General features: G+C 39.3%; 2 protein-coding genes across 4 annotated transcripts in view; both read right to left on the bottom strand.

Moving 5' to 3' along the window:
• Positions 1 to 323: 323 nt before the first annotated feature.
• Positions 324 to 22090, bottom strand: ZNF280B (zinc finger protein 280B). Of its 3 annotated transcripts, XM_046639966.1 has the most exons (4): positions 21958 to 22090; positions 21069 to 21127; positions 6875 to 6945; positions 324 to 5042 (listed from the first exon to the last, which is right to left on the bottom strand). In XM_046639966.1, exon 4 carries the CDS (start codon positions 4976 to 4978, stop codon positions 3350 to 3352), a length of 1629 nt encoding a protein of 542 aa, XP_046495922.1. In that variant the 5' UTR covers positions 4979 to 5042; positions 6875 to 6945; positions 21069 to 21127; positions 21958 to 22090; the 3' UTR covers positions 324 to 3349. The 3 variants fall into 3 exon arrangements, with proteins under 3 accessions (XP_046495922.1, XP_046495921.1, XP_046495923.1); XM_046639965.1 differs by lacking the exon at positions 6875 to 6945; XM_046639967.1 differs by lacking the exons at positions 6875 to 6945; positions 21069 to 21127 and having other exon boundaries at positions 21958 to 22077.
• The window catches only part of LOC124227186 (zinc finger protein 280A-like), a 28831-nt gene continuing 24729 nt past the window's right edge, over positions 21575 to 25676 (bottom strand). Inside the window, 1 exon segment of the mRNA XM_046641045.1 lies at positions 21575 to 22291. Within this exon segment, the coding sequence (XP_046497001.1) occupies positions 21575 to 22291 (717 nt within the window).

Here is a 25676-nt window from a genome sequence, read left to right as displayed (position 1 = left end):
AAGATGTTGTAAACTATCCAATAAAACTAAACAATTCTCTTTAAAGATTCTAAAGACAAATAGAAATTCACTAACCAATATAATCATTACCTTTAATGATAAAGCATTTCTCATTAAAACCAACAGCCCACTTACATATATTGTTTAGAAGTTCTGGCCAATGCAATAAGATTAAAAATAAACACAACTGGCAGGAAGGCAAAGAGTTTGCATAGTGGTACTAAATAAAAATTAGATAAAACTAAAAATATTCCATGTTATTGGTGAAAAGACAATATAGCAAAAACATTTTTTCAAAAAACATTTTATTACTATAATTGCTATTTTACTTACAGTTTTTGGCAACATTAATAAAATAATAAATTTCATCTGAAAGAACAAGCAAGCAAAATAGACAAGGGAATTCACAAGGGCAATAACAAAATAGTAATCTTGACAGATATTCAATATATTTGTAAACAAAACAAAGTGACATTGCTTTAAAAAATAGAGAGGTATCAATAGAAAAACAGAGAAAGCTCCTGAAAGAACTCAATTCACTATATTAATTTTCTTTTGGTTGCAGGCACAGAAATTAACTCAAGCTAGCTCATAAGGGAGATGCAAAGCCCTTGATGATTCTCTCTTCCCAGCTTTTTGTGACAAGCTAGGAAATTTAACTAGATTGGAAAGGGGGAGAAAGGAATGGGGAGACTTAAAGTGCTTTTGAGGAGGGAGCAAAAAAAGGAGAGGGAGTGGAGATTTCATTATCAGTGTCATGTTAAAAATACTCATGAAGTTCAATAAACCAAAGGAAGTGTCAGTAAGCGAGGTAGCAAGCCATGCAGGCCTAGGAGAAGAGCATTCTAAGAAAGAGAGGTGCAGTTGCAAAGTCATTTGATCAGGAAGAAATGTGATTTGCTTGATGAAAAGCAAGGCCAGTGTGTCAAAAATAGTGCAACAGCAGGAAAATGATACAGCAGAACAGCAGAAAACGGAAGAGAGAGGAGGTAGACAGGGGGTCATATCACTGGAACCTGTAGTTGGCAATAAATAACAATTTGCACTCCTTAGGAGCATACATTAGCGAAACAGCAAACAACAATAACAGTGTTGATGATAATAAGCAACCACAAAAACACAAAACCACAACATTTCATATTTTTACTATAGAAACGGAATAAGGGAGATAAATATGCAGAAGTATACAGATCTATTTATACAAAAAAAGTTTCCACCTGAGACCAGAACCAGTGGAAAACACACACACACATTCTCTCTCTCCACCTAAAGAAAGGGGTTCGGGCTAAATTTTAGCAAAGTGCCTTGGCCCAAGCAAACTAACTGGAAAAGTCTGGTAAAAGATTCAAAGTGCAAATGAATGAATCAAGCATTGAACAAATAAACACAACAGAAACTACACTCAAGGAATCATCTAATACACGGACAATATACTCACAACTACCTTGTTGTCTGTAGTCTTTCCTCCTGAATACTGAAAGAGATGCTAAGCCCTCGATGACTCTCACTTCACAGCTTTTTGTGCAAGCTTAGGGAATTTAACTAGACTGAGGAGGGGAGAAAGGAGTGAAGAGAGATAAGGTGCCTTTAAGGAGGAAGAGAAAGCAAGGGAACAAAGGAGAGATTTCTCCTGGCTTAGGTCTACAGCCAAGATACCAGATTCCTTGAGTGGTGCACAGAGGCTACAAGGTATGTGGCTCAAAGGTGGAGGACACATGGCACTAGAAAATAGGGAGTGAGACTTAACCTTGGGAACTCATAGAAGCAGCCAAGGCCGCTGATGTTCAGGAACCGATACTCAGAGGGTACTCCACAGTTCTTTGAAAGAGCCTTGGAGATGGCAAGGGAAAAAAAATTCCTCCATAGTTATCATCACAGATTAGGTAGTTCAACAGATGAGATGAAAGATAGTAACTCTTAAGACCTAATACTTACTGAAATAAATTGGATGTTTCCTGCACATAAGAGTATGTCAAGTGAGACTCAAACTCAGTATTAGTTTAATAAAATGGAAAATTATACACACAACAAGAGGGTAACTGTTACAAACATCATGAATTCATGTGCAAGGAAAGATACAAAATTGCAAACCTCACATGTTCAATTAGGGTAAGATAGATGTACTTGGAAAAATATAAGGAAAAGCCCTACACTGGGTTTAATTTCAGTCAGTCACTCTGGGCTACTTTTATCCATTGTACCTACTCTTCCTGGACAATGCCATTCCTGCTTAACAGTAAGAGAACTAAATTTAGCCCAGTCCATGAACTGGACAGATACCATCTGTTTATCCTTTTTCAGTTAAAACTATGGATCCAGGACAGTTCAAAATATGGATGTCAGCGCTTCTTTCCCTTGGGAAACTTTACTTGCTTTACTGCTGTAGCTAAGAGAGATAATACGGCTAGTTCATTCTGACTAAAGGCCAGTCAGAAGGGAGAGGGGAGGGAACAAACTGAATTCCTCTTTGGATCACTCAACAGGAGGTGCACTGGCATCAGCCCCATTATATTAATTACCTCTGCTTCTCCATGTGAAGCCAATGATACACCGTGGTTGATTGGTGTCTGAAAGGGCCCCTCGCCAAACATAAGCATTTTATTTTAATGGTTTTGCTTCTTTGGATGTTCTTGGGCTAGGTAAAGACACTCTGGAGACAGTATTCCTTCTGCCTTGGCTCCGAGACTGGAGTGAATATGTGCCTCTCCCTCATATGAGACAAGAAGCCACCGCTCTACATTGACTAACCTCCCAGTCTGGTTCCCATTCATGCCACAGCTTTCAGAGCCAGGTTATTCTACACCAACACAAATGAGGCACTTCTGGGAGTTTAGCAGCAAACAGGACCATGCCATAGCAATGCTATTCCAGTCTGACTAGAGCTGATATTGAAATCTTCAAGGCATGGAAAAAGTTGAAAATAAAGTACTTAAAAAACTCTACGGATTCTATACATAGAAGAGCTTTCAAGTGACATGAAACAGCAAAATAATAAATAGGTTTCCATTCTTTCTCTCTCCACACACACTCACACACACACAGCTTTTACGTGTTAAGCCAGATGGTCACATAAAAATCAGGTGATATATTTTTAAATAGCTCAAAATTCATAAATCAGGTAATATATTCTTAAATAACAGCTCAAAATTCATTTCATATCATTCATATCGAAACAATTCATATTGAAAAAAATATTCTAGTGTTTCACGAATTTTAAAAAAACTCATAAATGATCCGTTGGTTTCACTATTTTTGATGCTAATGAATAACGTATGGTTTGTATTTTTTTGTTTTTATGGGTTTGCTGACTCTGATTGAAATACTTGCTTTAGATTTACTGAAACTAGAATTAACGGAGGTTTTTTGAACTTCTACTTTTAGACCTGGAGGGTGATGGTTCAGAATCAGATGTGCTCACAGTAACAGATGCTACTTTCACTGATCCTGGTTGAAGAGGTCCCAGTGACACTTGAATAACAACTTTTGTATCAGGAGGCAATCCTTCCAGTTGCTTAGGCTTCTTAAACATTTGATGACATTGGGTCTTGTGCTCCATTTTTTCTTTGAAAGTCAAAAACTGTAGCCGGCACTTGGAACACTGGTGAACACTCTTTTCCCAGTGTCCTCTATAATGACACATGTATGGTGTTGCAGTTTTGAAAATTTTGAGACAAAACGGACAAAGCAAATTCTTAGTGTTTTCATGGCATGTTCTGAAATGTGTTTCCACATCAGCAAAGGCCGACGATCTGTAATTGCAAACTTGGCACACATAGGGCATTTCGCCAGGCTTATGATTGTCCTTCATGTGCTGTAAGAGAACCTGATCTGTTTCAAATGACAATTCACAAATTTTACAGACAGTGGAGGGCTCCTGGGTAGTGTGCACACTTTCGATGTGACATTGCAGCTGGAAGGGAGTGGGAAACTGCCGATGGCAATGCTGGCAGGTGGTGTGGTTTTCCCAGCTGTCACCCTTCTGCTTCTCAAGTTCCAAATGGTGCTTCATATGATTCATAAACTTGACATTTTTTAGAACTTTTAAGCAGCTGAGGCATTTAAAAGTTGTGTGAGTCTTCTGTTCTGGCTGCTCGTCTCCTTTATGTTGTCCGTAGTAAAAGTCCTGAAGTAACACAATCAGATTTCCTTTCTTGGGATCAACAGTCTTGTTTTCACTTGCGAGACTCAAAAAGTGTGTTTCTTCCAGTCTATTTTCCCTAACGGGATTTACAGGCTTGAAAAGGACATTATCCTTTGGAAAAGCTGTTGAAAAAGGTGCTCCATCCTGAACATGGCTTAATGAGGTATGAACACCATTTGAGGGTGTGCTTTGCTGAGTAGTAATTGTATGAAAGATACCTGACGGGGACGAGGCTGAAGAATGTCCCCCTATGATTCCATCACTGAGTTTAGGCCTTTTGGAATTTATGCTGTTTACTTCAGAAGTGGAATGCCGCTTTGATACGCAAAGACTTTTATTCATACCTCCTACAGAAAGTGCTGCTCCTACCTGATGCTGCAACGAACTTGCGAAGGTAATCAAAGGAGAACATAACTCTGAAGAGCTATTAGGCACGACTTGTGGTGAATTATTTTTATAATTAGGTTTAGACAAAGGCTCAATAATAACAGGACTATCTGTTGATCTAGATTCAGATTCTGAAAGTGGCAAGACAGTCACTGTTTCTGATGTAGGGGTCACATGACTTACAGGCTGCAATTTGTGAGCAGTATCTTTTCTAAGGTGACCATACTTTTTTCTCCTTGAACATGAACCTGGGGTGACTCTGTTCAAAATGTTTGAAACCACTGGTTTTGAATTTGAAGTCACCCCAACAAAGATCAGTTCAGCATCTTCATGTTCCACCCCAACAAAGATCAGCTCAGCATCTTCATCATCTACTTGTTTGGTTTCTTCTATGCTCTTCTGTGGTTCTGGCTCTTGTTCTTCCTTACATAACGTACATGGTTGTTCCATTTTTTAATTTTTTTTAATTCTTGAAGGCCACAAGTCCCACTGCTTCCTTTATATGAACTGCCACCTAAGTACAAACACACTACGCATCAGTAAGTACAGAAAAATGCATTATCTTAATTCTCTCTAAAACTCTAAGGTAGTTATAAACATCCCTATTTTACAGATAAAGACACTAAGGCTCAAAAAGGATAAATGATAGCTTAAAACATACAATTACAAGTGTATGGGACTCTAGAATCATAGCTTTGCCCAATGCTGACTATGATCTCTGCTGATAAAAAAGAAAAGAAAAGAAAAAACTCCAACTAATCATTAGGCGAAATCATACGTAAAGGACAAGTATTTTTACAAAGGCACCACTGTGCAGTGTTTAGAAACATGGGTTTTGGAGTTAGAGAAGATTAAGCTGGAATTCTAAGTCGGTCACACACCAGCTTCTTCTTTGGCAAGCTTCTAACTTTTAAATGTTTTTCTGTATCAAAGGCAAAAGTTCTTCTTTCTTAGCCTTAAGGTAATAGCTCTTTAAAAAGCACCACCTATTCAATGGCAGCTTGTTTTATGGTAGAACTGAAAGAACATCTACGTTGTACATATCTCAATTGATTCATAGACACTAATTTCACAAATACTAATATAGAAAAGTACCAAATTCAAAGACGAGAGTGTACCTACACTAGTTAACAAATAGCGTCATTCAATGTCAAGTGCTTAGCACATGCCTAGCAAACTGGGAATGAACTCCCTTGATAATCTCACCCAACTCAAGGCCTTAATTATAAGCCTTCGCTGATGTCTCCTAAATTTCTCCTTCCAATCCTCACTTCCCCATGGAACTTAAATCCAACAGTGCTTCCTCCCTCAATCCACCTCAGTCTCTTCTCCACAAGGCATGCAGAGTGATTCTGTTAAAACAAATCACATTATATCACTGCTCAGCTCAAACTCCTCCAATGGCTTTCTAGTTCACTCAGTAAAAGGCCAAGTCCTTCCAATGCCTATAAGGCCACAATTCCAACCCTACATACTGCCCTGCAGTTATCTCATACTCCTCTCCCTCATCTACTTCACTCTAACCACACTAACCTCCTTTCTATTTCTGGAACACACTAAACACTTGACCCTGCTTGGGGCCCTTGTATTTGCTGTCCCTCTAACACGACTGCTCATCATACAGATACTTGCACGGCTGGCTCCTCACACCTCTGAGGCTCTGTTCCAAGTATTCTTCTCAGAGAGGTTCTCAAATACTCCAACCAACCTCTAAATTCACATCCCCAATCTCTCTTCCCTTCTCTTTCACCTTCAAGACCTTAAAGCACCATCTAACATATTATAAACTTTATTTATCTTCTTTCCCATTCTCTATTCAGTAAAATGTAAACTCCAAAGGACAAGAACTGTCTTTTGTTCACTGCTGTATCCTCAGCACAAAGAGCAGCGCCTGGCACAGCATAGGAACCCAAGTATAGAATCCGTTAAATGAATAAACAATGGCTCCCAGTAATAAGAACCTTCATTTGTAGAGTACATTGCACTCCTTTAATTGCACATTTTCTATTAACTTAATGAGAACCTTGTCTATGTCAGAAATCCTGTAGGTCAAAATAAAAGACTTAAAGCTGCTAACTTTTACAAACTTTTTTTTTTTAACCCACAGTAAAAAAACAAAACAACAAAAAAAATTTATGTGGAGTCTCACTACACTAACACATATAAATAATAATTGCCTTTACTACATGGAATGTGTATTCTAATACGTCCTATTTCATTTTTCTTAAATTGATCATGACCCACAAAATCAATGATGACACATCAATGGGTCACTACTAGTAGTTTGAACACATTGGTTTTAGGCTAGCAAAATGTAAGCAGTTTAAAATCCTGTTCATAACTTACCAATTTATGAAAACATAACATCAGAATTCACTGTAGCCCAATGTGGACCCTTCAAGTCAGCATAATCCAATCTATAAAAATTAAACTGGCATCAAATACATGTCATGCACCTCTCAATTTAATTAGCATATCAGTATATAATTTTGGAACATATAGGTATTTAATCCTGAAAATGTGTGTACCAACTTGGAAGTAATTTTAAAAATAAATATAACATTAAGCATAATAAAATTATTTATTCTTTTCTTCACTTATTCTACAACTATATTTTGCTGCCCAACACTGGTCCAACACTACTAAGTACTGGGTAGAAAACAGTGAATGCATGAAGCATACAGTTTAGTGCATCATGAACAGTGACTTACAACCTTCTTAAAACTAAGATCAAGTAGATAATTAGGAGATAGGTAATGCAAGAAAACATACGAGGCAAATCTGAAAACAGTGCTCTTTGGAGTCAATGAAAATTGGTTTGGTCTGTCTGTATATAACTTCAGTCACCTAACTCCAGGATGATGCCACTTAAGTCCAGTGTTTCTCAACCTAAGCACTACTGACATTTTTGGATCAGAAAATTCTTTGTTGTAGGAGGCTATCAGGTGCATTTAAGATGTTTAGCAGCACTGCTGGACTCCGCCCACTAGACACCAGTAGCAATCGTCTAGACGTCGCAATCAAAAATGTACTATGTGGGGCTGGCCCAGTGGTGTAGCGGTTAAGTTTGCATGATCCACTTAGGTGGCCTGGGATTTGCTGGTTCAGATCCTGGGCACAGACCTAGACATTGCTCACCTAGACATTGCTCATCAAGCCATGCTGTGGCAGCATCCCACATGGAAGACCTAGAAAGACTTACAACCAGGATATACAACTATGTACTGGGGGTTTGGGGAGGAAAAAGAAAAGAGGAAAATTGGCAACAGATGTTAGCTCAAGGCCAATCTTCCTCACCAAAAAGCATACCTAAAAAAAATTTTTTAAACCAAAAAAAAAAAATGTTCTATGGGAGCCAGTCCTGATGGCCTAGTGGTTATAGTAGCAGTGAAAGTTTTCGTGCACTCTGCTTTGGCGGCCTGGGTTCAGTTCCTGAGCATGGAAACACACCACTCGTCTGTCAGTAGCCAGGCTGTGGCAGCAGCTCACACAGAAGAACAAGAAGAACTTACAACTATACACAGCTATGTACTGGGGCTTTAGGGGAAGGGAAAGAAGAAAAAAGGAGCAAGATTGGCAACTGATGTTAGCTTAGGGCAAATCTTCCTCTGGGGGGAGGGAAAGTTCTATGGGAGAATTTCTCCCCTAATCCAACCTTCTTCTCAAGCTCACTTTCACATTTCTAGTAACTACCTTCTAGGTAATTCTGCATGTATGCTCTATCCTCTCTAAAGAAATAACTCTACATCAAAATTATTAATAATCTCCCTGAAATCATAAAAACCAGAATAAAATTTAAAAATAAAAAATTTTGAAAATAAAATATAAATCCTAATTTGACAACTAATATGACCATCAGAATTACCTAAGGATGGATTTTTAAAGCCTAGAAAAGTTTATGATTTACCTAAAGGTACATGTAGGGTCTGGAGACAGTCTTAGCATCAAAATGCATGATTCTTGAATTCTAGTTCTGTGTTCTTACCATGAGAACTCTGACTTAATGCATGCCTATTTCCGATGACGGTGCTATTGACTACTTAGTCTCTAAGGATCAAAGAGCCTCATTGGATTTGTTTTTATTCTCCTATCTTATAAAAGCTGTACAAACCTCCCATCAAATTAGTCACAGACACTTATAAGTGATTCTAAATAACTTTTCAGAGCATTAGTCATTCTAACTACCTTTCATTTCCATTCCTGTTAAAGCACCTCCCCCCAACTTCTAGGTGTAGGACAGTTACTTCATGTTTGTACATCTGTACTACACTCCAAATTGTTGTCTTGTCTCTCCGTTCTTCAAAATATATGCATGACACCACTATATGAATCTTAAAACACCACTGTAATTGTATGACTCCTCTATTCCTAAATGTTAAATGATCCCTCCAATTCTAGAGAATACATTTTAGGTTATGCTATGGACTAAACTGTGTCCTCCCAAAATCTGTCTGTTGAAGCCCTATCTCCCAATGTGATGGTAGTTGGAGATGGGGCCTTTGGGAAGTAATCTGGTTTAGATAAGGTCACAAGGGTGGGGCTCTTAAGATGGGATTAGTGTCAAGAAGAGATATTAGAGATCTTGCTTCCTCCCTATACCACCCCCTAATCATGCCCTATGTGAGGACACAGCAAGAGGGTGGCTGCCTGCAAGCCAGGAAGAGAACCCTCACTGGGAAACCAAATCAGCTGGCACCTTCAGCTTGGACTTTCCAGCCTCCAAAACTATGAGAAATAAATTCCTGTTGTTTAACAAAAATAAAAACAAACTGGGTTATTGGAATAACACTGCTGAACTTTGACCCAACTGATCTTGGTAAGATTTTTAGCTGTTTATCATACTGATTAACTTTCCATCCAACCAATCACTCAACATGAAAAATGAGTAGAAAAAAAATCAGATATAAAGCAAGTATGTTAATGAGCCGTCCATTTGTAACAAGAGTAACATTAGACTGTGGGAGTTTTCTTATCACTTCTCCTCCCATGTCCTTATTTTCTACAATTTAACAGAATCTTGAGACACTGGGGTGGAGAGGCTAGACATGCCAAGACCTACTAGATCTAAGGAATCAGTCCTGAAAAATCACTTCATAATCCCCACCAGGGAAGTTCTCAAGAGCTGTGAGAGCAGCCAAACAGGTTTCTGTCCAAAGATCGCTGAGACAACAGTGGGGGATGACCTGCATCCCAGGTTATTCCTGTGCATTTAAACAAACGCCCATTTAAAGGTCTTTGCTATAGCCACACACCAGCTTTTTTTCAAGCATCAGTTCTTTTTTTTTTGTTTTTTTCTACTGAGGAAGATTCACCCTGAGCTAACATCTGTGCCAATCTTCCTCTATTTTGGATGCAGGTCACCACCACAGCATGGATGACAGGTAATGTAGGTCCACCCAGGATTTGAACCTGCAAATCTGGGCCGCTGAAGCGGAGCATACCAAACTGAACACTAGTACGCCACCAGGCCAGCCCTCTCGAGTAACTTCCCGAAATTAGCCACCAGGACTCCTTTGGTACCCATCCTCACCATCTTCCCTTGCCCTTGACTCTTTTCAGCCCACTACCACTCCTCTAAATTCCTGTCCCAACTCCCTCACTCTCTCCCTACTCACAGCACTGGTGTCCTTCCCCACTACTCTTCCTCCCCTCTCCTGCATTAACCCCACATATTTGCTACTTTAGAATTTAATGCCCATTAAAAACAGATCCTTGGGGAAAATGTGAGCTTTAAGGGATGCTTAAAACTGCAGTAAACATTTGCATTCCATCCAAGGGCAACTAATTAAAACAAAAATAATATTTTCAAACATATTTTTTAACAAATATTTTTTCATAAATAAGCTCAGGGTGGTAGAGGAGTGCAAAAATAGGGTCTAACCTGGCCTAAGAGTCTAGGAGGGGAACAACTTTTAAACCAAGGTCATTCTTTGTCAAAAGACATGACTATTTCCACAGAATGGACCAAGAGAAAAATCGAGGTTTTACAAGAGACTCTCACAACCATTCCCACTCTTGCTCTCTGAACTCTTCTCCCACTACGATACAGTCACTAACTCCAATCCAGCTACAGTGGCTTCCTTGCTGCTCCCTCCGAGTCTACAACTGAAACTCTTTTCTCACAGTTATCCCCAGGGCTAACACTTCTATGTCCTTCAAGTCCACGTCAAACCCAACCTTACTAACTTACTCTGACTATCCTATCCAAAATTACAACACACCTACCTACCCAACATTTGACTCTGCTCTATTATATTTTTCCTAATTTCATAACATCACCTTTTCTTCTATCACCTTCCACATAATAAATACATAAAGAGAATGCATGCATTTACTCTATGTACTACCTTTATTCCCCCACTGGACTGTCAGTTCTTTCCACTGGAGAAGTTCTGTTTTATTTTTCAGTTTGTTTTGTTTGTTTTTGTCTGTTTTGTTCACTGATTTCTCCCAAGTGCCTAGAGCAGTCCTGGTACACACTAAGCACTCCAATATTTATTATTAAAGGAAAACAATTATCTAGAACGAGTTAGAAATAAACTCAACAAAGTAAGGTGGGCTGAGGGAAGTGGTAGGAAATGTTCAAACCTGAGAAACAGCCAATTTTCTTCAAGCCTGGGAGCCACCAAAGTGTACTGTTAGAGCAAATGTGAGAGCCCTGCAATCCCGGGATTCAGGAGAATGACTATGGCCAGATCTCATCATGGGAACTGATAATTTGGGGAATCCTTTTCTCAGGAAAGTATGGTTCGAGTCCTACATGGGATCTTCTCCCAGAAAAGAATGAAATTCAGCCAGTTTCCCTTTTCCTTCCTTTCCTCCCAAGAGCAGCATCATAGAAGAATCCACAAAGGAGATATGAGCAGGGTGGCAGTTCAACATAAAACTGGCCTGTTAGTTCAGAGGCAAGTTCTTTCACTAAGGCTGAGTGTTTGGAAAGGGTGTGGAAGTATCAGGCAAGAGGTGAACGATTTAAAGAGGCATTGTGCAGGACAACAAAACAGACGACTAAAAAAACCATGACAGTGTCAATTTGTTAAATGCCAGCAACAAGGTGAGGTCAGAAGGAATGTTGGAACAAAGAACTCCAAATATCCATCCACTCCTTTAGAAAAGCAAAGAGAAAACCAGAAAAAAAATTCTCAAAATCAAGTTTTTCAGATCCTGAAGTTAACAAAAAAGCTTGCAAAAATCAGTGGATTTTTGTGGAAAACAGTTCGGCAGTTGTTTAAAAACTTAAACACAGAATTATGCTATGGCCGCACAAATCCACTTCTAGGTAATACATCCAAAATAACTGAAAACAGGTACTCAAACAACACATGTAATGTACATGCATATTTATGCAGCACTATTCACAATAACCTAAAGGTGGAAATAAATGTCCAATGGATGAATGGATAAACAAACTGTGGTACATACATACACTGGAATATTATCCAACCATAAAATGAATGAAAGCACCTCCATGTTCACTGCAGCATTATTTGCATCAGTACTGATATATGCTACAACCTGGATAAACCCTGAAAACATGCAAAGTGAAAGAAGCAAGACAGAAAATGTCAAATATTGTATGTCTTCATCTAAAGGAAATATCCAGAATACTTAAATTCATAGAATCTAAACACAGGTTGGTGGCTGCCAAGGGAGAGGGGTGGGGAAATGCAGAGAAACTGCTTAATGGGTAAAGGGTTTTACTTTGGAATGAGGAAGATGTTGTGGAACTAGCAAGAGGCAGCAGCTGTACAACATCATGAATGCTCTAAATACCAGTGAATTATTCACTTTTAAATGACTGATTTTGCTATGTGAATTTCACCTAAATATATATATATATTTTTTTTTTTGAGGAAGATTAGCCCTGAGCTAACATCTGCTGCAAATCTTCCTCTTTTTTTTTTTCAACTGAGGAAGACTAGCCCTGAACTAACAGCCATGCCCATCTTCCTCTACTTTATATGTGGCACACGTCCTGCCACAGCATGACTTGCCAAGCACTGCCATGTCCACACCCGGGATCCGAACTGGCAAACCCCAGGCTGCCGAAGCAGAATGTGCGAACTTATCCGCTGCACCACCAAGCTGGCCCCTAAATATATTATTTTAAAAAATAAAGAAGGGATATTACTACCAAACATATAGAAATAAAAAAAAATTGAAGGGAATACTAATTCTATTCCAACAAATTAGATAAACTAGATGAAAGGGACAAATTCCTAGAAAGACATAAACTACCAAACCGACTCAAGAAAAAAAAAACAGAAAATATGAATAGATCCAAAACAAATAAAGAGATTAAATTAGTAATAAAAAAACAATCCCAAAAGAGAAACCCAAGATCAGATGACTACCCTGGTGAATTCTGTCAAAATGATTAACGAGTAATTAACACCAATTCTTTATCAACTCTTCCAAAAATTATAAGAGGAGAGAAAACTTTCCAGCTCGTTCTATGAGGCCAGTATTACTTTGATACTGAAACCAGACAAACACGTAACAAACACACAGAAAAGAAAACTATAAACCAATATCTTTTATGAATGCAGAGGCAAAAATCCTCAACAAAATACTGGCAAACAAAACCCAACAATGTATAAAAAGGATTATACACCGTGACCAAGTGGGATTTATGTAAGATATGCAAAGTTGGTTCATTATATGAAAATCAATCAACATTACACCATGTTAATGGAATAAAGGACAAAATACATCTGCCTACAGAAAAAGCATCTGACAAAATCTAACATCCTTTCATGATTAAAAAAAAAAAAACACTAAACAATTAGGAACAGAAGGGAACCATCTCAATCAAACAGAGGGCATCGGAAAAAGACCCACAGTAGCATCATACTTAATCATGAAAGACTGAAAGCTTTCCCTCTAAGATCAGAAACAAGACAAAGATATCCACTTCCACCACTTTGATTCAGCATTATACTGGAGGTTCTTATAACCAGGGTGATCAGGTAAAAAAGTATTTGGATTGGACACAAAGAAAGAAGCAGAACTATACAGAGAGGACATGATTTTGTATACAGAAGATCCTAAAGAATCCACAAACAAGTATTAGAACTAACAAACAAATTCAACAAGGTTGCAGAATACAAGATCAACATAAAAAAAATCCTATTTCTATATACTAGCAATAAACACTGTGAAAATGAAATTAAGTGAACTATTGAACTTACACTATCATTAAAAAGAACAAAATACTTAGGAATAAATTTAGCAAAAGAAATGCAAGACTTTTATACTGAAAACACTGAACTATATTGAATACACTGTTGAAGCAATTAAAGAAAATTTAAATAAATGTAAAGACATCCCATGTTCATCTATCAGAAGATTTAATATTGTTAAAATGGCAAGACTCCCAAAATGATGTATCAAAATTCCAGCTGGCTTTTTCACAGAAATTGAAACTCATACAGAAATACAAGGGACTCAGTATAACCAAAACAAAACTGAAAGATTCACACTTTCTGATTTCAAAACTTACTACAAAGCTCCAGGAGTCAAGAATGTGGTACTGACATAAGGACAGAAACATAGATCAATGAAATAAAATTCAGAGTCCAGAAATAAACCTATACCCTAACGATCAATTGATTTTCAGCAAGATTACCAAAATAATTCAGTGGGGAACAGGTAAGTCTTGTCAACAAATTTTGCTGGAACAACTTGATATCCACATGCAAAAGAAGGAAGCTGGACCCCTGCTCACACCATATACAAAGCAACTGAAAACGGACTGCAGAACTAAACGTAAGAAAAAAAGAGTAAATGGTTTCTTGGATAAGACACTAAAAGAGTAAATGACAAAAAACAAACAGGATTCCACCAAATTAAAAACTTTCGTCTTTCAAAGGACACCATCATAAAGGTAAAAATACAATCCACAGAATGGGAGAAAGTATTTGGAAATCATATATGTGATAAGGGACTTGTATCCAGAATATATCAAGACCTCTTATAACAGAAGAATAAAATGAACAAAAGACTTGAATAGACAATTTCTCCAAAGATGATATACAAATGACCAAAAGTATATGAAAAGATGCTCAACATACTAATCATCAGGGAAATATGAATCAAAACCACAATGATATATCATATCACACCCATTCGGATGGCTACTATGAACAAAAAATAACCGTTGGCAAGGATGTGGATAAATCGGAACCCTTGGGTGCTGTAGATGGATTGTAAAACGGTGCAACTGCTATGGAAAACACTACAGAGGTTCCTCAAAAAATTAAAAATAGAACTACCATATGATCCAGCAGTCTCACCTCTGGATAGATATCCAAAAGATAGCAAAGTAGGGTCTTGAAGAGATATTTGCACACCCATGTTCACAGTGGCACTATTCACAATAACCAAGAGGTGGAAGCAACCCAAATGTCCATCAACTGATGGATGAATTTAAAAATTGTGATATATGCATACAATGGAACATTCTTCAGCTATAAAAAGGAAATCCTGTCACAGGCTACAACATGCATGAATCTTGAGAACATTATGCTAAATGAAATAAACCAGTCACAAAAAGACAAATACTGTAGGATTCCACTTATATGAAGTATATAAAGTAGCCAAAGCAATAGAAAAAAAACAGAAAACAGAATGGTGGATACTAGGGTCTAGGTGGAGAGGGAAAAGGGGAGTTTGTTGTTTAACAGATAGGTAAGAGTTTCAATTTTGTAAGATAAAAAGTTCTAGAGATCTGTTTCAAAACAATGTGAATATACTTCACATCTAAAAATGGTGAAAATAGTAAATTTTACGGCTTACCACAATAAAAAAATTCATTTAAAAAAATGGGTCAAGGATTTGCATAGATATTTCTCCAAAGAACATATACATATAGGCAACAAGCACAAGAAATACTGCTCAACTAGGATTAGTCATGAGGGAAATGTAAATTAAAATCACAATGTGATACTACTTCACACCCACTAGGTTGGCTACAATCAAAAAGAGGAATAACAACAAGTATTGCAGAGGATGTGGAGAAACCTGAATCCTCACATACTGCTGGTGAAATTGCTGTAAAATGGTGCAGCCACTGCGAAAAAGTTTGGTAGTACCTCAAAAATTCAATATAGTCACCATAGACCCAGCAATTTCACTATCTACATACCCCAAAGAATTGAAAATGTAAGTCCACACAAAAACTTCCACAGCAATGTTCACAGCAGCATTATTCACAATAGTCACAAAGTGCAAACAATGCAAATGTGCGTTAACTGATGAATGGATAAACAAACTGCGGTACAGCCACACGATGGAATATTATTCAGCCACAAAAATAAAGTACTGCTATACATGTATGACCTGGATGAACCTTGAAAATATGGTAAGTGAATAAAGCCAGACAAAAGGCCACATTTTGTATGATTCCTCTTATATAAAATGTCTAGAATAGGTAAATCCATAGAGACAGACAGGAACTAGTGGTTGCCATGCGCTGGGCAAAAAAAAGGAATGGGGAGTGTACTAGGTTGAAACACATCAGATCCTAATCCCTGAAACATGTATATGTCACCTGATTTGGAAAAAAAGGCCTCTGTAGATGTGATTAAGTTGAGGATCTGGAGATGGGGAGATAATCCTGGATTATACAAGCGGGCCCTAAATGCCATCACAAATGTCCTTATAAGAGAGGCTGAGGAAGATTTCACACATACACTAGGAAAAAGCAATGTGAAAAGACTAGAGTGATGTGGTCACAAGCCAAGGAATGCCAGCCATGACCACAAGCTGCACAAGGCAAGGAATGGATTCTCCCCCTAGAGTGTCAGGGGGAGTGTGGCCCTGCCAACACCTTGATTTAGGTCCAGTGATACTGATTTTGAACTTCTGGCCTCCAGATCTGAGAGGGAATAAACTTTTGAAGTTTTAAGGCACCAAGCTTGTGGTAATGTGTTACAGTAACCAAAGGAAACTGACACAGGGAGTGACTGCTAATGGATACAGGGTTTGAGGGTTGATGAAATGTTCTCAAATTAGATAGTGGTAAAGGTTGTACAACTATGTGAATATACTACAAAATCATTCAGTTTTATACTCCAAAGAGAGAATTTTACGGTATGTGAATTATGCCTCAATTAAAGAAAAAAAATGCTTAGCAACTGGCTGGTGTGACCCCCACATCCCAACAACTGACACTAAATTTCCAAAGTCCCTAAGCAGAGTCCATTTATGTAACAAGAGTCAGGTAATTAGAATTATGGTAACAATGCAAACTGATCTAGCCAACAAAGACAGTTAAGGTACTATCAGGCGGTCAATTAGCAAATTTATAGTGGGAGGCATACATTTCCAGGGATGGAAGGAGATCTTCCTGCAGAGTGGACACTTCTCTGATACTAAGGATTTGGAAAACCAAATTAATTATAAGTAGGAGTGCTAAATATCCTGATTTGACCAAGACAATTCCAGTTTAACCCGGGGTCCTTATTATTTATTAATAGTGCCACTTTTCACTCTTAAAAATACCCCAAATTGAGCGATAAATTAATCAGCCTAATTATAAGGAATCGAGAGGTTGTAAAAGTGGTGACAGCATATTCCAGGCAGGCCAGATGGGCCCTGCAATGAATCTCTGCATAACTTCTATCTCCCTGTTACTGGGAAGCCCCCAGGAGAAAAATCCTGGTGACTTCTTCAGAGCATTCATATTTTGTTTTCAAATGTATATAATAGTAATGCCTAAGCTAAACTCTCAGAATTGTATTATTCAGTGTTATTCAAATGACTGACTAATTTATATATTTAAGGAAAGGAATGAGGAATGGATCTAGGAATATTTGTAGTTTACATGTATAAGAAGCTTACAAAAGGTAAGGTTAAAATAGCTTGCATCCACATTTATTGTTAAGAAGCCAAAAGATGAAAGTCACTATTATTTTTCTGACACATCAAATTGACCCCAAGATAATATTGCCATGTTAGAACTCCTGGGTCACAAAAAAAGGGAGGTGGGAGGAATTTCTTTGTTTTTTTTTTTTTAAAGAAATTAGGGAGAGGGCTGGCTTGGTGGCTTGGTGGTTAAGTTCACATGTTCCACTTCAGCAGCCTGGGGTTTACAGGTTCATATCCTGGGCATGGACCTACACACCACTCATCAAGCCATGCTGTGGCGGTGTCCCACATACAAAGTTGAGGAAGACTGGCACAGGTGTTAGGTCTGTGACAATCTTCCTCAAGCAAAAAGAGGAAGGTTGGTAAAAGACGATAGCTCATGGCCAATCTTTCTCACTAAAACAAAGAAAACAAGAAAAAGAAAAAAATCAGGAAAAATATGTTACTCTATGGAAAGATCATCATAAGAGGTTCTATGTGTGGTCATACACACAAATTTGGTAATGTTTTGATGTTCACTATTTTGGGTGAACTATAACCATAAAATGTATTGAATCAGTCAAGTAGAACATATCGCTGTCCACAAAAGACTAAGAAACAGAGAAACGACACAGGAGTGAAATGATAAGAGTTTGCACAGTCTTGACAGTCTCCTAATCACAGAGAAAGAGGGAGGGAGGAGCATCAAAGTGCACTTTGCGAGGAATCTGAGCATTAAACCATTCAGTCAATGAAAGTCTGGTGAGCCTACCACATAACTGATCTAGTTACTGGGGATACAGCAGAGATCCAAAGACCTTTTCTTCAGGGAGCTAAGTGACATTCCAGTAGGGATAAAAAGAAAAAAAATTTTTAAAAATACATATATATATAAATTGTTATTATATGATATAATAAAATATCTATATATATATTTGTATAATTTCAAATGGTTTTGAATGCTAGAGAGAAAATAAAGCAGGAAATGGGCCAGGTAGTGTGGAGGCAGGTTATTTGCATGGCAGGTTATGGATATTTGGGGAAGAATACTCTAGCAGAGGGAACAGCAAACACAAAGGTTCTGAGACTAGAGCGTGCTTAACACATTTAAGGACTGGTGAAGAGCCTAACATAGGCAAGCCAATGGAAAGGGAGAAAAGTTGGGAATAAGATTAAAGAATGAGCTCACGGTGGTGGAGGAGAGTCAAGATTCTGGTAGGGCGATGCAGGCCATTCTAAGTTCTGTAGTTTTTACTTTGAGTGTGATGAGAGATCACTGGGAGGTTTCAAGTGAGTAGTGATATGATCTGACTTTCATTTCAACAGGATCACTCGACTGCTGAGTGGAGAAATAGACTTCAGAGGGTAATACTGGAAGCAGGAAGACAAGTTTAAGAGGCTACTAAAATAATACAGACAAAAGATGATGGCATTACCAGATAGGGTGGAAAAAACGGAGGTACTAAGAAGGGGTCAGAATCTAGATCAAAATCTTGAAGAACCACAGATTTTTTGTGGATTGGATTCGGGATGTGAAGGAGAGGAGGATGAAATACAAGGGGTGATGCTGAGCAGGTAAACACATGAGACCAGAGCTCAGATGAAGTTCTAGGCTAAGTATACAAACTTTGGAGTCTTCAGCAGGTAGTCTTACTTAAAACACAAGACTAGATGAGATCACCTAGGGAAAGAAGTCTGAGATCCAAGCCCTGAGGCATTCCTTTGATTATAGGTCAGGGAGACAAGAAGGAACTAGAAAAGGATATGAAGAGGGAAAAGTTAAGTTATAGCCATGGGGGAGAGAAGGGGGAGGTAAGACAAGAACCAAGAAAGAGAAGCATCCTGTAATCCAAATGAAAAATTATTTTCAGGGAGGAAGAAATGAACTACTCTGATAACTGCTGCCAATAAATCAAATCAAATAAAAATTAACCATTGGATTAAGCATTGAGTAATTTATTGGTAACCTTGACAAGACTGGATTTAAAAGACAACAGAATTAGAGACAGCAAATACAGACAACTCTGGAGAAATTTTCCTGTAATGACAAGTAAGTATGAAATAAAATACACAGAAGGGGTACGTACAATCATAAGATGAATTTTTAATGAAAGATGACATTGCAATCACTCTGTTTGCTGATGGGAAGGATCCAGAGAAATAAAAAACTTAATCCAGGACAAAGAGAAGACTTCCTGGAACAATATCCTTAATAAACAAGAACTGCTTGAATGTAGAAGGCAAGGAGAGATTTTGGCCTTAGCCTGGACACAAATAATTCACCCAAAGTAATAGAACAAACGCCTGAGAGCATATGGAGAAGGGTGGGAAAGGTGGCTAAATGGGTGTGGTAGCCAGCCTTCAAGAAGGCCCCAAATGAATCCCACCTCCTGATACTCACATGCTTGTGCAGCCCTTTCCCACACTATCATCACAGGGTTGGCCTGTGGGACTAAACAAATACAGCAGAAGTAATGGTATGTAACTTCTGAAAAAGACTCAGCACTTCATCTTGGGTGCAAGCTCTCTCTTGAATCACTCATTCTGGGGGAAGCCTGCTGCCATGACATGAGCAGCCCCATGGAGAGGCCCAGAGTGAGGAACCGAGGCCCCTTGCTAACAGCTAAGTGACTGAGCTTAGACAAAGACCATCCAACAAAACTCAAGTCTTCAGACACTACTGATCCAGCCAAAAGCTAAACTAGAACCTCATGAGAGACTCTGATCCAGGACCACCTGGCTAAGCCACTCCTGGATTCTAGACCATGAGAAACTGTTAGATAGTAAACATTTGTTATTTTAAGCTATTAAGATTTGCGATACTGTGTTACACAGTAACAGATAATAAACTATACACCGGATCTCACTGAGCTGAATGCACAAGCTGCTGGCCATAGAACTTACCTACAATCTTGCCTACTGGCATGAAATGAATTCAGATGGCCTCCCCTAACTAATCATATTCAATTCATGAAACATGGAAAAGGTATAGAAATGAACAAACTAACCTCATATAATCGTTTTTAACCAATACTCATTTACCCTGAATGAACCAATTTAATACTTTTATACATTAGCCAAAACTTTAGGGTATGTGCTATCAGCCCATTTTAGCTTCACAACATGGTAAAAGAAGTCAGCTTCACATCGCTTAAAATCTATGCTGCTCTTTCTTTTTCCTTTCAAGGGATCTGGTAAAAGAATGCCACCACCAGCCTCCTCTTTTTTAAGAAAGCAATTTAGAGGGGCTGGCCCTGTGGCTGAGTGGTTAAGTTCAGGCGCTCCACTTCAGTGGCGTGGGGTTTCGGCTGTGTACATGGCACCACTCATCAAGCCACGGTAAGGTGGCGTCCCACATACCACAGCCAGAAGGACCTACAGCTAGAATATACAAGTATGTACTGGGGGTGCGTTGGGGAGAAGAAAAAAAGAAAAAAGATTGGCAACAGATGTTAGCTCAGGGCCACTCTTTAAAAAAAAAAAAAAAAAGCAGAGAGAAAGCAATTTAGAGAACTCCAGAATTATCTAAATCAATGAGTGGCCTGAATTTATATGCATTCAAACTTAGATCATACACGCTCAGGAAACACTGTCTAAATAGTAACTTGTTAGCACGGGACAGAACAAGAGAAAAAGTGAAGGAAAAAGAACACAACCTTGGTTCTTATGATAAAGACCTCTCTCATCTTACCTCCAGTGTGCACTGAAACTTCAAAACAAGAGATTTTCCAGGCAGGAGGAGGTCACATCCTTGAGGCAACCAGAGGGAAGGATAAGGGTTACTTCCACGTTCCAGGACTCTTTTATACCCCACTGCCTATGTGATACTGCCATTTGGCTGCTTACCAAGCATCTCACACTTAACCACAAAAGGGAACTGAACTCCTTTCCCCCAAACCTGTTCCTCCATCTACCCTACTCAGTAAAGACAACAGATCAGCAGAGAAATGCCCAAATCAAAAGCAGCGACATCACCCTGGGTCCTGGCTCTCCGCGGGACTTCATTAGGGAAGAAGGCGCTGAGTTAGAGGCCAGGCTGGGACAGAGCAGGCAAGAAAAACAAGGCGCTGCGCAGGGAGCAGAGACCACTAGGTGAATTCTAACAGGCCTGAAACGCCGAAAAGGGTCTAGGCCTACAGCTGTCCCGGATGGGGGCGGGGCTGGGGTTACAGAACTGGACTAACAGTTTCAATACTATTAGCTCCACAAGAGACCACCGCCAAGGAGGGGGAGGGGGAAGCCGGGGGAGGGGGAGCCAGGGGCGCGGGGAGCCCGGGAGCAGGCGGGGGCACTGGGAGCCATGACAGGCCCTTTGCCAGGAGGCTGGGCTCTGCTCTGACCTGGGAGAAGGGGTTGCCCGCGGGGCTCCGGGGAGCGGAGGCTGAACTCAGGGAAGGAGGCCCGTGCGGAGGGGGTCTTGGGGCGACAGGGCCGCCTACCCGACCCTCCCTTCAGAGGGCCTCGGCAAAGGGACAGGCCGCTCGGACAACGCGGTGTCCGGACCTGTGGAGCTGCGGCCGCGGAATCCCTCCCACCTCCCCTCCGAAAACGCTCGGGCTGCGCCACGCTCCCACCCTTACCGTGGCCGTCCACGGCGGTCCCGGAACTGCGGGCGGCGGACGGGCCGGAGTCGCTCCCGGGCAGAGCCCGAGGCGACGACGCCTCCTCAGGCCCCAGGCGCCGCCGACGCCGCCGACGCCGCCGACGCCTCCGCACGCGCGCCCGCTGCGACCTGTGATTGGCTGCCAGATGCGGGCGCGAGGTCGGCGCGGCCCCGGGCGTTGCGATCCGATTGGCCGCGAGGCCGGGTGGAGCGCATGCGCGCTCTCTGGCGCCCCGCCTGGCGACCACTGGGTGTGGGTTCTGGCTGAGAGGGGCGAGGGCAGCTGTGATGGCTTTTGAATTCCTGGAAACCTGTTGAGTGATCAAGGTTACACAGCCAGCCAGGGCTCAGGGCTGAGGGCGGGCTCCCAGTCCATCAGGGAAAATGATTACCCACTGGAGTCAAGTTCCAGTAATCCTCAGGCGTGGGCCCTTTTCCGTAAGAGTGCTAGCTTCCTGCCCCATACTTGAGGAACTGACCACACAGTTGGGTCTCAACCCGCATCCTTTTGAGGTTGCACAGCCTGCAGCAAGCTAAGAATGAACATTACTTTTTTTAATAGATGGAAAAAACCCCAGAATATTATTTTGTGGCATCTGAAAAGTATACAAAATTCAAATTTCAGTGTAAGTAAAATTATATTGGGTCACAGACGTGCCCATTCCTTTAGGTATAGACTATGACTGCTTTCTTATTATAGCAAAGTTGATTAATTGTCAGAAATTATACTCGCAAAGTCTAAAATATTTACCGTTGGCCCTTTAGAGAATTTTTTTAGTTTTAATTGCCCCGTTCTGCCAGAAGTTTGTCTATCTCAGTAATCTGTATTGAAAAGTATTGAAAACAATAACTTTTGGTTTTGTTAATCTATAACACCATTTTCTTCTTTATTTCATTTGTTCCTTCCATTCTTTATTATTTCCTTCTTATCTCCATAGGTTCTGTTGCTTCTCTTTACAACTTTTTGAGATAAATGCCTAGCTCACTTGTTTGTAAAGTCTCTTATTTCTCTTGTATTGAATGCAATAAATTTACCTTAATTTACTTAACTACCAATTTAGCTGTGTCCCACAATTTTTGCTTCATTATCGTTCAATTCCAAGTATGTTCTAATTTCTCTGCCGATTCTCTTTTTAACGCAGGGGTTATATAGTAATGTGGTATTTGTTTTCCAAATTTATGGGATTTTTAAAGCTCTTCCTTTATCAGTTTCTCACTGTTGCATTATGATCATATCACACGGTCTAAATATTATAGAAGCTTTGCATTTGAAGATTTTTGTTCAGAAAGTTTAGCATAGTCAAAATGAATAGAATGTATGTAATGTAGAGAAAATATTTGTAATGTCTAAAATGTATGTGTGAAATGAGCTCCTTTAGACCTCCAAATTACTCCCATATCCTTCAGTAAGTTACTATTAACTATGCTCCAGACTTTGTTCAAATGTCACTAGTTTTTCTGCTAATGTCCTTTTTCTATTCTAAATTCCCATACAGGATGCCACATTACATTTAGTCATAGTGTCAAGTTAGCCTGCTCAGGTCTATGACAGTTTCTTAAACTTTCCTTGTTTTTCATGACTTTGACCATTTTAAGGAGTCCTTAAGGTTCCCGTATTTTTCAGAATGTCTCTCAATTTGGGTTTGATGTTTTTCTCATGGTTACACTGGGAATATAGGTTTATAGAATTAGACCACAGAGATAATGTGTCCTTATCACTTCCCATCAGGGATATGTTCTCTCAATATGAGTTACCACTAGTTTCTCCACTGTAAAGTTACCTTTTCCTCTTTCTGTATTCTCTTCTTTGGAAACAAAAACACTAAATCCAGCCTAAATTCAGGAAGGGACATGTAGTCTCAGTGAGGGGAGAGTGTCTATGAGATACACAGATTATTGAGAGTACACAAAGTATTTGGAATTCATTTCTAAGGAAGTTTTGTTTCTTCTACCTTTAAATTTAATTTTAAATTAATCAAAGTTAAGTAAAATTAAAAATTCAGTATCTCAGTCACACTAGCTACATTTCAACAGCTCGGTAGTCACATGTGGCATATTGGACAGAGCAGATAGAGAACATTTCCATCACTGCAGAAACTTCTACAGACAGCAATGACTTAGATCATTATTTTTCCAAGCTTCCTTCTCCTCTTCCTTGTCTTTTTTTCTCCTTATTCTCCGCCCCCCCCATTCTTCTTCTATAGAGGTACAGTAGACCTATAACAGTATGTTAGTTTCAGGTGTGCAACATAATGATTTGATATTTATATATTTTGTAAATGATCACCACAATAAGTCTAGTTACTATCTGTCACCATAGTTATAAATTTTTTTTCTTGTGATGAGGACTTTTAAGATTACTCTGTTAGCAACTTTCAAATATGCAATAGAGTATTATTAACCATAGTCACCATCCTGTACATTACATTCCCATGAGTAATTTTATAACCTGAAATGTGTACCTTTTGACCCCCTTCACCCATTTCACCCACCCCAACCTTTCTTCTTTTCAAATATATGCATTGAAAATAGGAATTTCTTCTAAGAATCGCTTTAGCTCTGTTCCATAAACTTTGTTGTTTTCAATATCATTCATTTCCAGATATTTTCCTTTTCTACATTGATTTCTCATAGGAGCCACAAGTCGTTTCGAAAGAGACCGAGGACTAGGGTGAGCCTAGAGCACATTAAAGAGGCTTGTGAAAGCGCAGGGGTGGTGCTTTTGCACTTTAGGCTCCTGGATTCCCAGCCCTGTTTAGAATTATATTGCGTAATTTCCAAACTTCAGGGTATTTTTTCTCAGTTATCTTTGTGTTACTGATTTGTAGCCCAATTCTCCTGCAGTCAGTGGGTAGCTACAAAAAGCCCTACAGCTAACACCACAATTAATGATGAATTATTGGACGTGAGTTTGAGAACAGACAAGGAATGTCCACTATAACCACTTCAATTCAGCAAAGCACCTGGAATAGCAAAGATGATTTTGAATACCAAAGCTGGAGAACTTAAACTCCCAGGTGTCTATATTAGTTAGGGTTCTCCAGAGAAACAGAACTAGTAGGATATGTAGAGAGATAAGAGATTATGGGAATTGGCTCATGCAATTATGGAGGCTGAGAAGTCCCACAATATACTGCCTGCAAGCTAGAGACCGGGGAAAGCCAGTGTGGTAATTCAGTCTGAATCTGAAGGCATGAGAACCAGGAGCTCTGATGTCCAAGGGCAGGAGAGATGGATGTCCCATCTCAAGGAAAGAAGAAAATTCACCCTCCCTTCACTTTGTTCTATTAGAGCTCTCAGCAGATTGGAGGATTGGATTGGATGATTCCCACTCACATTGATGATTGCTTATCTTGTTTACTCAGTCTACTGGTTCAAATGCTAATCTCTTCCTGAAACACCCTCAGACACACCCAGAAATAATGTTTTACTAGCTCTCTTAGGCATCCCTTAACCCAATCAAGTTGATACATAAAATTAACCATCACACAAAGTGGCAGAGCTACAATAATTAAGAGCTATAATAATTGTGGTATTAGCACAAGAATAGAGAAGTGGACAAACAGAATGGAATGGAGTCCAGAAATACATATACAGTCATCTATCTGATTTACACAAAGATTCCACTGCATTAAAGTGGGAAAAGAGTGGTCTTTTTAGTAAATGGTGCTGAATATGCATATGAAAATTGAATGA

The sequence above is a fragment of the Equus quagga genome, chromosome 15, assembly GCF_021613505.1.
Source record: "Equus quagga isolate Etosha38 chromosome 15, UCLA_HA_Equagga_1.0, whole genome shotgun sequence".
Classification (NCBI taxonomy): domain Eukaryota; kingdom Metazoa; phylum Chordata; class Mammalia; order Perissodactyla; family Equidae; genus Equus; species Equus quagga.
The sequence above is the reverse complement of the archived record's forward strand: the minus strand, read 5'-3'. Positions and strand labels throughout refer to the sequence as shown.

What these genes read in the sequence shown, in the direction of transcription:
- ZNF280B (XM_046639966.1), bottom strand. Translation starts at nt 4,978, where the DNA reads ATGGAACAACCATGTACGTTATGTAAGGAAGAACAAGAGCCAGAACCA.